The sequence below is a fragment of the Zingiber officinale genome, chromosome 11A, assembly GCF_018446385.1.
Source record: "Zingiber officinale cultivar Zhangliang chromosome 11A, Zo_v1.1, whole genome shotgun sequence".
NCBI classification, from domain to species: domain Eukaryota; kingdom Viridiplantae; phylum Streptophyta; class Magnoliopsida; order Zingiberales; family Zingiberaceae; genus Zingiber; species Zingiber officinale.
This window is the reverse complement of record NC_056006.1, coordinates 90,701,040-90,717,999: the sequence shown is the minus strand read 5'-3', so window position 1 is coordinate 90,717,999 and position 16,960 is coordinate 90,701,040. Positions and strand designations below refer to the sequence as shown.

At 38.5% G+C, this 16,960-nt stretch overlaps 2 protein-coding genes across 3 annotated transcripts; both read right to left on the bottom strand.

Moving 5' to 3' along the window:
* Positions 1-6,282: 6,282 nt before the first annotated feature.
* Positions 6,283-7,269, bottom strand: LOC122032292 (FCS-Like Zinc finger 17-like). Of its 2 annotated transcripts, none has more exons than XM_042591574.1 (2): positions 6,675-7,269; positions 6,283-6,558 (listed from the first exon to the last, which is right to left on the bottom strand). In XM_042591574.1, the coding sequence occupies exons 1-2, from the start codon at positions 6,983-6,985 to the stop codon at positions 6,387-6,389; spliced, it is 483 nt and encodes a 160-aa protein (XP_042447508.1). In that variant the 5' UTR covers positions 6,986-7,269; the 3' UTR covers positions 6,283-6,386. The 2 variants fall into 2 exon arrangements, with proteins under 2 accessions (XP_042447508.1, XP_042447507.1); XM_042591573.1 differs by having other exon boundaries at positions 6,283-6,567; positions 6,675-7,261.
* A 4,208-nt stretch (positions 7,270-11,477) lies between these two features.
* Positions 11,478-14,537, bottom strand: LOC122032739 (pentatricopeptide repeat-containing protein At1g19720-like). Its single transcript, XM_042592055.1, has one exon. The coding sequence runs from the start codon at positions 14,473-14,475 to the stop codon at positions 11,755-11,757; it is 2,721 nt and encodes a 906-aa protein (XP_042447989.1). The 5' UTR covers positions 14,476-14,537; the 3' UTR covers positions 11,478-11,754.
* Positions 14,538-16,960: the final 2,423 nt, after the last annotated feature.

Here is a 16,960-nt window from a genome sequence, read left to right as displayed (position 1 = left end):
CAACTTATTATACTCGTCAACAGGGAAACAATTTTGAGTTAAAATAGCTCAGATAAAATCTCCGACCTTAAAAAGTACCTGACCATGATGACTATCAACCTGAGTATAAATAACCATTATATAAAATAAAATCATGGTTGCGATGGTCGTGTATCTCGTAGATTATCTTTCCAAATAAAGGGTCAGTTGTATACATGTCTACAAAAACCTTGAAGCCTGCAACTTTGATACTCATGGTTGTAAGTAATGAAGAGTGACGACTCAAGGCATCTGCAACATAGTGCAAGCTCCCGACTTGGTGTCTTAGCTTAAAGGTGAACTCCTACAAATAAGCCACCCACTTGGCATGCTGCATACTCAACTTGTGTTGACCATTGATATACTTCAAGGTTTCTGATCAATAAACAGGATGAACTCCTTTGCACTAGATCTTGATGTCAATGTATCAAGAACTGAACAATGGCATAGAACTCCAAGTCGTAGATAATAATTCTTTTTGGATCTGGACAACTTTTTATTGAAGAAAACAACTTGACGTTCAGACTAACTCAGAGCACCTCCTATACAAATGTCGGATGCATCATAGTTGATCACAATTACTTTGTCAAAATCAGAAAATGTCAGAACTGGTGCCTCGGTTACCTTCTGCTTAACTAGTTGAAAACTATCCTCCGATTTTTCAGACCCACGTTAAATCTTGTCCCTTGAGACATTCGGTGATGAGAGCAATCAAAGTGCTAAAATTTTTGATAAGCCAGCGGTAGAAAGAAGCTAAGCCATGAAAGTTTTGACATTGTACAAGGTCCTCGACTGAGGCCACTTCAACGTATCTTTACTTGATATGTGTGCACACGATTAAAAGACACAATCAAGCCAAGGAAAGTTACCAATATAGTAAAAAAAGAGCACTTCTTATTGACAAATAAGCACTCCATTTTCAACTTTTCAAAAATAACAAGGAGGTGATCGAAGTGTGATGTCCATGTCAAACTGTTGATGAGAATGCCATCAAAGTAAACCACCACAAAGTTTCCTATGAAAGACCATAGGATGTGATGCATAAACCTCATGAATGTGTTGAGCGCATTGGACAATCTAAAAGACATGACCATCCACTCATATAACCGATGTTGCGTTTTGAATACTGTCTTTCATTCATCTCCCAACCTTATTCTGATTTGGTGATATCCGCTCTTAAGGTTAATTTTTGAGAAGATCCTAGAACCAGATAACTGATCCAACATTTCGTCTAAGAGGAGAATTGAAAACCTATACTTCATTGTAATATTGTTGATGGTTAGGCTGTCAACACACATATGCCACAAGCCATCTTTTTTAGGCACTAGAGAAGAAGAACTGCACAGGGGTTCATGCTCTCATGAATGTGACCCTTTTTCCAGCAACTCCACCACCTGATATTGTAATTCTTTAGCTTCCTTAGGACTGAGATGGTATGCTAGTCGATTAGGCAAATTTAACCGTAGAACAAGATCAATTTTATTTTGAATATCTCTTATAGGTGGTAACCGAGTAGGAAGATCTTCGGTTATCAATTTGGCAAAGTCTGCTATTAGCTCTTGTTATCCGGCTGGTAAGACAATGCCTATGGCTATGACATCGTTCTGGCAAGGCAGCAAAACATATACAACGTCTCCATGGTCCATCTCATCTAAAAACCTAAATATAGAAAATATATTAGTAGTTTTGGCTACCGAAACTGGGGTGTTTTGGTCTCGCCACAACACCAACACAATCTTCTTTCGTTAATGTGAAAGGTATAAGTATTCTTTCGTCCATCTAGATAATGCTATGGTTATACTGTCAAAGTCACTCCAATAGTTAATGATATGCATCCATGGCCACCACATTATACCAAGCGTTATCAAAATATTTACTATCAATTGAAAAATGTACGAGGCATCACGTGTCTACTATTATCTCACTGTCTTTATTTAGTCACAATAACTTATATGACTTAGGATGATGTTCCGTCTTCAACTGTAATTTCTGGATAGCCTATTTGGATACTATGTTCTTCCAGCTATTATTGTCGATGATCATCTTGTAGACTTTATTCGTGATAGTACAAATCGAATGAAAAATATTGGTTCTCAACCATTCATCCCTTGAATCGCCCTTAGGAGTCAGTAGATTCGTGCGAACGACTAGAGTCTCTTGGTCATCATCGTAAAACATGTCATCATCTTCATACATCGATTCACCAATTGTTGCGATCTCTTTTTTCACATCTCCCTCGATCAATAAATTTTTTCCTTTCTCATCGGGAGTAGGTATCTTACATTGGTTTGCCCTATGTCCTTATTCACCACAACGATAACATCTGAAAAGAGCCTCAGAATTAACCTATGGTGGTTGTTACTGAGAAGGACGAGAATCTTGTGGGCAAACTGTCTGACCCAATGATTTCGAATTCTACTATTTTTCAACCGCTAGTGCACGCTGGAAGGTCTCTGAAACCATCTATAATGAATGAAGGTCGAGGATATCTTATAAAGTCTAGCACAATCTTCTTAAGTATCGTGCTGCCATCTGCTCCTTCATCTCAGATAAGTCATTTCGAGCAACCAACTGGTAGAACCCATCCGTATATTCGTGATCGATCTTGTGCCCTGTTTCTGTTGGGATATGCCTGATGTGGGTGCGTGCTAGAACATGTTTCGTAAACATGCGCAGTGAAAAATAAAATAAAAATAATTTCTAATTATTACATCACACACACCACACACATACAAGGATACAACATACCAAACATGATCATATAATTAAAATTTTACGGAAAATAAATTTACGCTAGGTATACCTTATAAATGACCTGTAATGAGAAGAGCATCAACTGTAGCGCTGTTGTCAAACCTCACCTCTATTCGTATCCATGCTGAGCTCCTCAAGACAACTCCTTGAGTACAAACCTCTCATTTGGAAGTTACTAGCCACAAGTGAAGAAGAGGGATTAAGAGGAAGAAGAAGAGAAACACACAAGGGAGAGATTTTCTCCTTTGTGGTGGTCACGACAACAAGAGGGAGAACCCTCTTGTTGGCGTCAGGAGAGAGACGAGAGGTAGAGAAGGATTGGGTTTCCCAAAGCCAATCAATCAAATAATAAAACTTCTATCTAATTCTCTCCTAATTACATCTTTATATAATCCTCTTTAATGAGTTGGATTAGAATACCCAAATTCAACCCATTATCCCTTAACTAAAAATTAATTCATTAACCTCTTTGTTTGGTTCACAACTAAATTAAGTTGGTTCATAACTAATTCATGATTAACCAAATATGGTCCAACTCTACCATAAGAGATGTAGCTCATTCGCTCTTCCATTATGATAAATATTTTCATATTTATCTTATATATGATCCAGCCAAATATTTATCTTTTGATCTAAGAATCCTATTCTTTAGCTTATTTTACGTCTTTTAGAGATTTGTTAGTGCATGTGACCAAATAGGTTCCCGATTTATCTCGACCAGCCATAATTAACTACTTAATTATAGAATGATCATGAGTGACACCTAGTAGTATATCATGATCCCTAATTAGTCAAAAAATCATAGTTGATCTTAAAACTAATTCTAAACCCTTCAGCAGCTACAATGAGTCATGTCTTGTTCCTTTCACTCGTCTTATACCCACTTGGTTTAGGATATGATCTATGTGTCTGTCTCCACTAGACTAACTACGTCACACCTAGCCCAAGAAATACTTTCTCGTTCTACGGATTCAAATTACTCATATATATGTCTAAGAGTCTCATACTCTTAACATGTGATGTTTTGGCTAAAGACTTTGAGTAATAATCCTAACGAGTGGTCATAGGGTATACGTCTCCTCGCAAGGAGCGATAAATATTCTGTGGGCTATCCAAATATCTTTGAGCATTTTGACTTATACCTAATCATCCCGGGTCTACACATTAATGAGGTGCTTGCTTAAGATGTCAAAGTATAGGTTTTCATGACTTATATACCTCAAGTCGAAGGAAAATTGCACTCAATCTATAATAAAAGCTTCACAAACATATCCATATGAAGTCATACAGTGAGTTACTCTAATGAACTAGTTACCATAACTAGCATCCACGTTTAACTCTCGAGATCTCAATGTCTTTAGCCAGTGAGAAAACAGCTGCTTGGCGAATCAAGGAGTATAACCCGTGCTAGTTTTACAAAATTGATGATGTCCAAATGCATCAATTTTATGACTAGGAAAATTTTAATATATTCATAATTACACATGTAGAGATAATCACTAGTTGTGTCCAATCACAATTTCTCTTATGCTATGAATTGTATTGTGGACATTCAATAAATGAGTTTAAGACAATCAAACATATAATATGCACTCAAATAGTGAATCTATATTTAGTAAAAATCGTAAGGTGATTGCCTTAGGGCATTCCTCAAAATCTAATAGTTTCAATGAATGAAGTCTCTGGAATAGAGTTTTGGTATAGCTGAGAGGAAGGAAGTGCTCCCTCATCGTCTTCTTCATTTTCTCCCAATTAGTTATTTGAGATTTGCCCTATTTGTCTCGTGAACGCCACATCTGTTCCCACCACGCCGATGCTTGCATCTTGAGTTTGATGTCAATCAACTTCACTTTTATCCGATCTGGAACTTGCTTATAGTCGAAGATTCGCCCCCTTTCATTGATCCAATCAACGAAATCCTCTGCTTGTAAGGCGATTGCCTTAGGACATTCCTCAAGATCTAATAGTTTCAACGAGTGAAGTATCTAGAATAGAGTTTTGGTATAGTTGAAAGGAATTAAGGAAGTGCTCCCTCATCATCTTCTTCATTTTCTCCCAGTCAATTATTTGAGATTTGCCCTATTTGTCTCGTGAGTGCCACATCTGTTCCCACTACGCCGATGCTTGCCTCTTGATTTTGATGCCAATTAACTTCACATTTATCTGATCTAGAACTTGCTTATAGTCGAAGATTCACCCCCCTTCATTTATCCAATCAACGAAATTCTCTTCTTGTAACGTACCAAAAAACTTGGATAGTTCAAGTTGAAAACTGAGGTCTCCATAAGGCTCCTCCGGACCACGACATTCCCGATATGTAGCCCGATGGTATGAGTTTTCGAAGGTAGACTCAAATCCACAATTTGAGATCTCACAATCTTCGAGATCTCGCATCACTAGACGCTAGATTAAATTTGTAACTTTCTTCTATAAATCCTCAATCGTCAACTCATGAATGCTATGGTCACGGTGCTCAGCATCCTCAATAGGAATGGGCTTGTTGTTGCGACAATAACCACAACCATGACGACTTTCCATTAGATTTGATCTGCTTTGATACCAGCTGATGTCGTGCAGAATAACGATTATCCTGTCGGCTAATGAGAAGGGTGAATTGAGAAGAAGACAAGAAGAGAAACCGTCGAAAACAAAGAGAAACCCCTGCCATTCTCTATTTTTAACAAAAAAAAAACCTTTCTTAAAAGGTAATCCCTTAAACAGTTAAATATAATGTTTATATAGACACACTCTAATCTATAAATACTAGACATATCAAAAATACTCTAAATATTATAAAATAAAAATTACTAAAAATAATAAAAAGATATTTGGATCCTCCGAAATGGACTTAATTAAACGTTATTTTTTGAACTCCAAACTTGACGGTTACAGATTTCCTGATAATAAATATTGGTCTTTAAATTATGTACATATGATATAGACAGATCCTGATTTTGAATTACCAGTCAAAAATTATGATCCATTAAAAATTCAATACTTCTCTGTTGGTCCTGGTTTAGATGTTCACATAAATGCTGTAAAAAACTTAATGGGAGAGTAAAAAATCATTTGAATAGAGAGAGAAAGGATGCAATCTTGCTTTCTCAATTTCAAAACATAGACATACGTGATTTGTTATAATATCATAAAGTAGAGTATTAACGGAAAGAAATAAAATACTCAAATTAAGTAATTGTTTGAGTTTCTGTCTTCCAGAATTGTCATCGTGCCACTCAAGTTCAAACTCAGCATACACCTCGGAGAGACCATTCGTGACAAAATCACTCTTGCCAAGACCAATACCTGACCACAACACTATGAACGGCATAACCCATTCCAAGAACGCAGCTTTTAAGAACTCCGACGAAGCTAAATTCATCAAGGAGACACTGCACCAAGACATCTCTTTGAAGCAGGCAAAACAAAAGTGAAAGATTTTATTTTTGTTTTTCATTGTTCATTTTCTAGGCGAATCAAGAGGCCTGCACTGAGGTGGATGGCAACGGGAACTATTCCAGAAGGTATAAACATTGAAGAACTTTCATTTCATTTATTTTTAAGCATATATAATCAAAACACGCCTCTTATATTTATTTCTTCAAATTCTTAATTTTCTATGCTTCTACTAAAATCCTCCTCCTCCTCCTATGACGACCAGATTCACGAAGACAACAATGGTGAGTAGACTTCAATCTCTCCCTTGTGCTCGACACTTCCATCTCTTTTCTTTCATCTATCAAAATTTGGTGGCCTCGACATTCCTCGCTGCAAAATCCCTGATCACCCCTGCTTTCACTAGTTCAGCAGCCATTAGTTTGTGAAACACAATTCAATAACAGAAAAGAAATCATTTGGGATTCATAGCCCAAACATCTTGAGGAAGCAATATAATAGTCGAATACCTATACATGTAAACATCCTCATGAGGACTCAGCTCAGTTTTGCACAGAAAACAAGTTTTCAGAAATCCAATCTGTGTGGCAGAAGTAGCCCTGAGGCTGAGCAGATGATGAGGCGTGCAAGAGTTGAATGAAGACTTGATCACGACATTCGATCGGCGTGTGGAATGCTGAATGACAATCCGAAGCCCTTCCAGTCGCTCGATTGCTCCTCTCGAGCCGTGCTCCGGCTCTCCGAAGGCAGCAGTGGGCTTTGTGGCCTCCCAACCTTCCTCCCCTACATGGAAGATGCTCTGAGTTCTTGGTGGCAGCATCTTTGGTGGAGAAGTGAGGAGAATTGTGGAGAGGGAGGGAGTGATGGTACTTAAAACTACTTGGTGGCCACAAGAGAACCCATCATTTAATTTGTTTCACATGACACATTGAAATCTTCATGTTTCTTGATTGAGACGGTAATTGAGTCTTTGCTCGCATGACTTAGATTTCTGATTCGAGCAAGGGCATGCATTCACGCAATCAAATTGACAAAAATGCTGATCAACATGTAAGTGATGGGCCAAGTAGCTTTAAAGGATGATAGGGTATGATGAAGCTATGAAGCAAGCCAGAAAGCAAGAAGACATCTCATATTGAAGGTCTTTTTATCTCTCTTTCTTATTTATTTTTTCTGTTGGGTTGTATTAAACAAATGGGAAGAAAAGAGCAAAAGATTTGCATTCCTATAAAGAAGGAGACATGCAGCATCTTATAACAGTTCGTCCACTATAGTTTCATAATCATACGAAAGTTGCACTCGGCAAAACCATTTACTGCAAGTCATGATAAAATCTAATTACCGAGAAAAGATCACTTGTATTATTAATTTTATCTCGAAAAGAAGTTGTCCTGTCCAATCAAGTTGACAATAATGGCTTGATTGCCAATTAGATTTCAAAAGTTCGTAGGATTTGGAATATATTGCAGTAAAGCTTCCAAAACTTGTGGAATATTTCTTATGCTCGGCAACTGAACACTCCACCTGAAATGAAGAAAAAAAACAAGAAAGAGAACAACAACTCAAATGATGCATCAACAGATGCTCTTCTAATACTGGAGAAGCCAAGTATGCTTCAAAAAAGCTACATGACTTTTTGTTCCATTTTCCTGGGTAGCAGCGTCCATTAGAATCCAATTCTTTGCTAGAAAGCATAGCAATACTATAGGAGAAGGGTAATACTAAATGATCAGAATTTGATCAGTTAAAATTTATGCATGCATGTATGTACAAGAGTATTTTAGTAATATCATATGCATATATTAATTACATGCATATACATGCATGTATTATAATTGGACGATAGAGAATTTTAACTGGTCAGATTCTAGCCAACAAGATTTACTCATAGAAGAAATATTTGTAATTATTATTGTTATTACATTTTATTTAATACATCCTATTTCTCCCTGAGTGCAATGAAGAATATTACCTTGTTTCAAAGCATGAAATTTATTGAACTTTGCACGGTATCGCATTTATGAAGCAAGTTGTTTATTAAAGATGAAGAAAAAAAGCTGGCTCCCGGATGTGGTGATGAAAGGGAAGCCCACTAGGTGCGGGTCAAGGGTGGAGATAGCAGTAAACGGAGAGGTCAAAATTAAGGCGGTCAACAATAAAGAACCAATGAGCTCACCAAAGATGGACCAAGCCGAGGTCTACTGCAGTTGCCGATCGGGCATGAAGTGTCCGATCGGCAAATGACTGGTCCAAGCAGAACGTCCGTACAACCAAGAGTACTACGGTAAGAACATTAGATACTCATCATGGAACGGAGGAACGTTAAGATGACCAGTGAGCTTGTCCGGTCGGACAGAAACAATCTACCGAACCAAGTCACTACAGGGAAAGTGACAGAGGTCGACCGGGCGGGGATCCCTGACAGAACGGCTCACCCGCTCGGCCCAACAGTGGGACTCCTCTCATATCTCTTAATATCCCTTTGGAAGATAATGCCGCTGACAACATGGTCAACAGGCGGATCGTATGACGGAAGCTTCTACTGTCTCATCAGGAATTTGCATGCCCTGTTAAGGTATGGTGTTAGAGACACTTTCCTGACAGGTCCTTTCATTGGTCAACATGGTCAACAGGCGGATCGTATGACGGAAGCTTCTACTGTCTCATCAGGAATTTGCATGCCCTGTTAAGGTATGGTGTTAGAGACACTTTCCTGACAGGTCCTTTCATTGGACAGTTAGGGAAGCGTGCCCGCACCTTGAGGTGCATGCACGTCACCCACTGAGTTGTTATATAAAGGGAGTTCATGTATCGACGGAGGTACGCGTCATTCATTATTCACGTTCGTGCTTACTGTTACAACGCTTTCTTTCATTTTCCCAGTGACTGACTTGAGCGTCGGAGAGCCAACATCGGACTCTTTACCTGACTTGGCACCGACATTTCTTATATATGTTGCAGAGCGGAACGAGGTCTACACACGATCAACCCAGAAGCCACGTAATCTCCAACCAACCTTCTTCACAATTTTCGGACAGATCACTCCCTTTGCTGTACTTGGAATTCTTGTCTTGATTAAGGAGATAAAGTCTCGTGGGAAGACATGAAAATATAACTTCGCCATTGCTTTCATTCTTCTCCATGGTTTTCTTGAGCCTCACACATAAACAATATATAGGGAGGAAATAGCTTGTACTCAAGAAAAGTATCTCATAGAGCTAAAATCTGCAAAGTTTTTGTTTTTATTTTTATGGATGATGACATCTATTTTTCCTTCAAAGAAACATTCTCATCCGGCTGTGATGGATGATTTAAGGCAAGGCAGAGGCTGAGGTTAGCTACCTGACTTAAGAGAAATGACAAAGTCTGAGATCAGAATTTATCAGTTGCAAAAAAAAAATGTTTACCTGCATTAGTTAAAAGATAAGTTATTGGCAATTAATTTAGAGAGAACTCATTGGTCTTCTTCGTAGTTGTACTAAAATCCTTCCCAAGAAGAAAGACAAAGTTGGACCAGCAAAAAGGAAATCCTGTAACGATTCAATAAATGAAACCGCACCGTTCCAACAAGTTTCATGCATGATTTGAAAGATTTCAGTCACTTATTAGCTATAAGAGGAATTAAGATTAGCCATTTATTAGCTATATTTCACCATGTGACCAGACCTAAATTTGTAGTTTCTCTCCCCCTTTTCAGAGCCAATCTTTTTCCATAGTGAACATGATTTAGACCTTAGTGAATACATGCCCAAGCTTCTGCTCAATCGTCAAAAAGAAATAAAAAGGATTAGTGAATAATACGATGATTCACTCATGCTTAAAATCAAGTTGTTGGAATAACTTCTACACGTTGCATTGCATCTCATGAGTTGACATTATGACGCTACTGAAGCTTGTACCAACTTTCCTTTCCATGTTCTAATTTCTTAAATGATTTGCATCCTGATTTTGTTAGTATGGGAAACATCAGATAATCGAATCCAAATTTTAATAATGGTAAAGGTAAATGGTTCAAAGTTAAGAGTTATTGTAACTCTAATAAATCTGACTGAGTGTGCAAGAAAGTCTTAAGTAAGTTTAGATAAGATAAAAGTCCTAGTGAATATTAGGCAGGTGGAAAATCCTAGTTGAGGGTAGGCAAAGAAGTTCTGGTAAGAGAGACTGGGTAGAAATCATAGCAAGTAAGGATATCGGGCGGAATATCTTACCAGTCGAGGACAGTAGGTGAACGTCCTGAAGATTGTGGATACTAGGCGGAAGACTAGACGAGTCGGAGATCGGACGTCTAGCGAAAAGTCCTGAAGTCTCGGATGTTAAGCAAAACTCCAAACGGTCTGGAGAACCAGTTTGACATCAGATAAACTTTTCTGAAAAGAGTAGGTGAGGACACGTTCACTATCGAGAGAACAGATTGAGGGAATAGTAAGCGTCAGTTGCATATAGGATTTCACGGGAAATCCAAAAATCAGAAGCAGATAGTCCTGAGACGGTCAATTTTTTTTAACTTCTTTGTAATCATCAAATTGTTAGTGAATTATCCAACAAAAATGATTATACATCGTAAATCTTGAAGTAAGAGTCGTCACGTACTACGAACTAACTAAAACTAAAAAGTGTTAGTATTATTTTTTTATTTCCGCTACCTTTATTATTCTGAATATTTAAAAAAAAAATGAGAAAGTCATCAATGCTATTCCCTCTGGAACTTTTAATCCTACAGATCTGATCATGGTGAATGCAGTCATGTCAGTTTCATCAACAATGATTGACACTAATAATTAGTTCCAATCCAAGAGACAGATGCTCGAGGTGAGAATAGGGCACTCATTTGATTGAGTTGCTTTCTGGCCATGCCTCTTTTCTCTCTATATTTGTGGCCTAAGTTTTTTCCTCTATAATGTTCAAACTCATGCATACTAAAATTCTGAGGTCGTCTAAATAATGCTAGAAGATAGCTAACTTTTTTTTTAAAATTTGCAATGATTATTTCACATGTATTCTGTCTATGACATCGTAAGCCCGTCTACTTATATATGAGCTAAAGATCAAATGTACTAGAAATATAACTTACAGCAGCAATATTCTTTACTAACAACCTTATCCTTTCGTGAATGGTGTTAATACACCATGATAGTTTTCAGAGAGTACGTAACAAGAATCGAGGGATATTTACAAACTCTTCAGGTCTCTTGGTCCACAGTTCCCATTTCTTCAATTTCTAGTCCATTTCCTACTTTGGAAGGTACACAATGCTATGATACGATAGTTTAGAAATACCTTTTTTATGTCCTCATAAAAAAAGTTCAACAAGATGAGAGAATTTCTTTTATGTTTATTTATCAGGGGAATTTTACACTTTCGATGTCACTGTACACGATCTAACAGCACTTTCTGAAAGAAAAAAAAAAGTTGCAATATCTTACAAGGGATATGAACAGTCTCGATAACTCCTATACCAAGTGACATGAGATGGTTGAAAATATAGTGGTATTGGACCATAACATTGAAATAATAAAAATGATTCTCAGTGGCAAAGAAAATCCAAATCAACAAGTTCCTTGGACCTTTTTTTTTTTTTTGATCTTTGGCTCACCAGTAATCTCTGCAAGAGCATTTCCCATCTTTGAAGTGATGAAAAGAATATCGATCCTTGATCAATATTTCATGCTTATATGTCTTAGAAATTAACTTTGAAGTGATATGACAATCTGAACACATTCGTACACTTTTAATGATCCGAATGGCCCTAAAAGCAGGCAAATTATCAAGGCCAAAAGTAATTGCTAGCTTTTCAGAATGCGTGCCAATGATCTCTTCCTTTTCTTCTTCAAACTCAAGTATAATGTCATCCAAAAAAGATGTAACTGCCTTCATAGGTGCTACTTTGCTATTGATTTCATCTAGTTTAGTTTGCAAAATTTGGCCTCCATTTAAGAAGGTCATCACTTGGTTATTGACTTCCATCCAACAACAACCATGAGCATCACCAATCTGGATAGCTTTCTTAAGATTGCACACTTTTGAAGCAATGCTAGGATTCTCATATAAATCTTGTGCATGTGATAGAAGCCTTTGAACTTCAGGGTTCCTTGGCTCCAAACGGAACAAATGTCTTGCTGCAAGGTTTGCCATCTTGATATCAGTATACATTCTGGCTGCAGTAAGAAGTGCATACCAGACAGCAGCATTTGGCTCAATAGGCATATTCTTGATAAGCTCACAAGCTTCTCTAAGCTTACCAGAACGTCCTAAAAGATTTGTCATTGCAGTGTAATGTTCTAAACCTGGAGACAACTTGTACTCCTCCATCATGCTAGAGAAGAGTCTTTTCCCTTCATTCACCAATTCATCGAGAGCATAGGCATTGATCATACTGACAAAAATTGCTTCATTTGGATTAATGCCTTCCTGTTTCATTTGTTGAAACAAATCTTGAGCTTCATGAGAATATCCATATACAACAAGTGCAGAAATCATAGAGTTCCATGTGATGAGATCCCTTGATGAGAGACCATTGAATACTACCCAAGCATTTTCTATATTTCCAGACTTTGAGTAAGCGTCTATGAGAGCATTTGCAATTGCTGTATCACCTTGTAAATCGCTGTGTAATATACAAGAATGGATTTCTTTTACGTTTAATTCAGATAACAGATTTGTACACGCTGGCAGGATGCTGAGGAAGGTGACCGAATTATGGCGTACCATGAGTGTCTGCATCAGTTTGAATATTCTGAAGGCCTTTTTTGTGTCACCATTCTGCAATGAACCAGCAATGAGTGTGTTCCATGTAGCTGTGTTTCTTTTAATGCCATCTACTTCCATCATGTGAAAAAGCTCCATGGCCTGGTCCTCATCCTCATTCTGAATGAACCCCGAGATCATGATGTTCCAAGTTACTACATTTCGGGGCACACCCAAACTCTCCATCCTTGAGAACAGTTCGTAAGCTTTACCACAATAACCAGCTTGTGTGTAACCTCCAATCATTGAATTCCAACTGAAAACATCTTTCTCCAGCATCCCATCAAAAATCTTTTGAGCATCCGCAAGTCTATCACATTTTGCATACAATTCAATCAAAGAATTCCCCACCAGAATGCTGTGTGAGCCTCCAAGTTTAAATGCATACGAGTGGAGTTCCTTTCCTTTGTTCAATGCTTGCAAAGAAGCACAAGCAAAGAGAGCACAGGCGACGCTCATACTGTTTGGGTTCACTCCTGAAAATTGCATCTCATGAAAGAAACTCAAGGCTTCATCTGTCCTCCCATTCTGGGTGAGCCCTGAAATCATGCTTGTCCAAGTAAAAACATCTGGCACAGTTCCAGAACGCTTCATCTGCTCCATAAGTTCCATGGCAAGTTCTGGCTTACCAGATTGATGGTAGCCAGTTATCAATATGGTCCAAGTGATCGGGCTTGGTTCAATCCCTTCGGCTCTCATCCTAGCAAATAGCCTCATAGCAACTTCATGTTCACTCCATTGGCAATGGCCAGTAATGATTGAATTCCACGAAACACTATCTCGCTTACCCATCCCCTCAAAGAACTTAGTGGCCATCTCCAGTTCACCGCACTTGGCATACATTGAAAGCACTGTATTGCTCAAATAGAATGCTCCTGACGAATTCAAAAGTCCCGTTTTGACGGCAAGGGAGTGGAGCAGCCTCCCCACATCCAAATTGCCAGTGTTAGAGCAGGCCTGCAATATCCTCGGAAGCAAGTATCCATCAGGGACGACAACGCCTTCGCGCATCATGTCGAAGAACAAGTCGAGGACCTCACTCCACCGATGCTCACGGACGTAGGCGCCGATCATGGCCGACCAGGCGAAGAGGTTACGTTGGCCCATTCCGTCGAACACGCGTCGGGCGTCGTCCAAGCTGCCGCATTTCGCATACATGCTGACGAGCTTGGTGTCCACAAAGACGTCGCGGTCCCGCACGGAGGAGATGGAAGCGTGGAGGCGGCAGCCCAGGCCGATGGAGTCGGAGTCGATGCAGGACTGGAGGAGGGAGATGTAGGTGCGGGACTCGATGGGGATGCCACGTTCCACCGCAGCGATGGCTTCTTGGAGGTCGCCATTGGTAATAGGAGTTGCAGGTGATGGTGGTGGTGGTGGTGGTCGAGCAGATGGTTTGGGGTTGGATTTTTGGGCGAGAAAGATAGGTCCGGCGGCGGCGGCGGCGGCGGCGGCTGAGGATTTGATGGATGGTAGTAGTTTGAGGCGGAGAGAAGATTGATTTGGGTGCTCAGCGAAGAGATTGGCGGCAAGGTCTGTGCATCGACAACATAGAAATGCCTTTTCCATTAGGTGGAAGAAGACGGCGGTTGTAACACAGTGCCACTCGTTCTTGCGTTATCTACCTCTTCGTCGATAACAAAAGAATAAAAAATTAATTAATTAATTAAAAAGACAAATCATTAGTTAAATTGCCATTTTGTATAGTTTAGATGAATTTTATTTTTCTTTGGTCATTTTGTAGTAACACTTATTGACAAATTTAATTGCAATTACAATAAATACAATTTATATTTGAGAAGTTAATAAAAATTAAATTTAGATTATGGGATACTTTGCTAAAAGTCTTCACAATTTTCATTTTCTATTTTCAATTTAGCATACCAATTTTTATAATTTTTTTTAAAAAAATCAATTTGATAAATTAAAATAAAAAATTATTTTTTAAAATAATAGGCAATTATTGAAGGTACTTGGATTACTGAAAATATCCTCCAAATGAGACGTGTAATCAATGACTAGCCAAGGATAGACTTTACCTGGCTCTAGCCCGGTATAGGCCGTATAACATAGCAACCGAATAATTTTTAGGTTTATATATTGAGACCGAATCCAGCAGCCCAGTAATTTTTAGGCTCCCATCTCAGTGAAACCAGTCGTCCAATAATTTTTAGACTTATATATTCAATTCAAATCTAACTACTTAATAATTTTTAGACTTATATATTGAGCTCAAATTAAGAAAGGATTTTCTTTTGTTCGAGGAATAGTAAATCATAGAAAGCACAGTCATAGAACATCAATAGCCCAGGGCAGTTGAAGATCCTGGCTACGCCATTGCATGTAATCTACATGCAAGAAATGTTGGACTTTTGGACTGTCGAATATGAGTATTTTCTGATTTATCTTGATGGTCCGTAAAAAAATTTTGTAGGACCAAACTGATTATCATAAGACTAGTTGGATTTATCAATTTTTTAGATTATTGGAAATAAAGTTACGGTGGTTATCATCCGAAAAGAATTAAGTCAATTTACTCAGAAGACCTAAAGTCATCTTATAATATGAGATGGAATGAAGCTAATTTAATCTGAAAATTCTCTATACTAAAATAATAAAGATAAAATCATTCTTGGGATCAAACAATATTGTTACGCGATAATCAGTTTCAACGTTAAAGGATTAAGAAATAAGATTCTGATAAGCATAAAGATCAGATTTCATGAATTAGAAAATGAAGCCAGTTCTTATAATGGGTGAGCTGTAGATATCAAATCTAAAGAATCAGGATCGCATTACACATACAGATGGCAAATCAAATCTAACAAGATCATCAGCCCAAGTTCTCCATGATCTTTAATTAGGTGATCGCAGTATATTAAATCATATCCTCCTCTACCTTTGGGTCATATATATATAACTGTATAATACAGCTAGCTTGCACATTGTGAATTGCTCGTATTTATATACACACTTGACTGCATGATAGCCTAATTAACAGGTTCACAAATGAATTAACTTGAAGATAATACATGACAAATTCAATAATTAATTACCATGCATCCTGCTGTTCATTAGATTTTCCACACTTAATTACGTCAATCCTAAACCATACAAATGCAGCCAAAGTAGCTAGTCAATGAGCGGTTTAACAAGTAATTAATATTTAAGCACGTATAATTAGCTGTTTGGGAGGAATGTAAGAGGATACGGCCAAAATTTGCCACCCAAACCAGACTCAACCCCCGACAAACTGTCCCCTTCACATACCAAGTTGCGTCGTCTTGCTTTGGCATTCTTCCACTTTTTAAGCTACCTCTCCACTTTATTTATATCAAGGATTAATTAATATAATCATCTCCTCGCCATATTAATCCTCCTGCATCGATCACAACTGCATGCACCAAGTTCAGGTCCCCTGGCTCCTCTTAATTTTATGTATTTAATTAATTCTGATCGATCCGAGTCAAATCATGCTTGGTAATTTTCAGTTCCGTAGAGCGAAAGCATTCTAGCTGATCCATGCATGCATTGTTTTGGGTATATAAGACCTTGGGGATGAAGCATGAGCTCCCTCATCAGGTTTGGCTTAATTAAGCCTCATTTGCCGTATGGCAGAGGCAAGGAAGAAGAAGGGGGGAAGGGGGCTGACCGGGAGGTGCGCCGCGCTGGTGAAGGAGCACCGGGCGAGGATCTACATCATGCGCCGCTGCGCCACCATGCTCCTCTGCTGGTACATACACGGTGATGACTGAATAAAAAATCCAGCAAGGAATTAACGGTAGTTTTTCCAAGTACAGTACTGGTAGCCAACACCAGGCCTGCTATATATATATAGATTTATGCTTCTCTGCGTGCGTCATGTTCAAGCCATGGTTTTTGCTGTTTCTGCCCCTGTTGCTGCTGCTGCTGCTGCTTTGAGAATCTTTGGTCCTTGTTCAATCATATGGACATGCTCGATCTTGTTTTTCCCCAGGAATTGATGAAGTACTGGGCTTATTTATTAGCATTAACAGCCGCAGAATGCAGAGGCAAGCGTTTCATGGCTAGCTAG

Bases quoted from the DNA above. Each gene is read 5' to 3' on its own strand.
- LOC122032292 (XM_042591573.1), bottom strand. From the start codon at position 6,985: ATGCTGCCACCAAGAACTCAGAGCATCTTCCATGTAGGGGAGGAAGGT. The intron at 6,568-6,674 runs GTATTCGACTAT...CTGCTGAACTAG, and splicing joins GAGGATGTTTACATGTATAG to TGAAAGCAGGGGTGATCAGG.
- LOC122032739 (XM_042592055.1), bottom strand. From the start codon at position 14,475: ATGGAAAAGGCATTTCTATGTTGTCGATGCACAGACCTTGCCGCCAAT.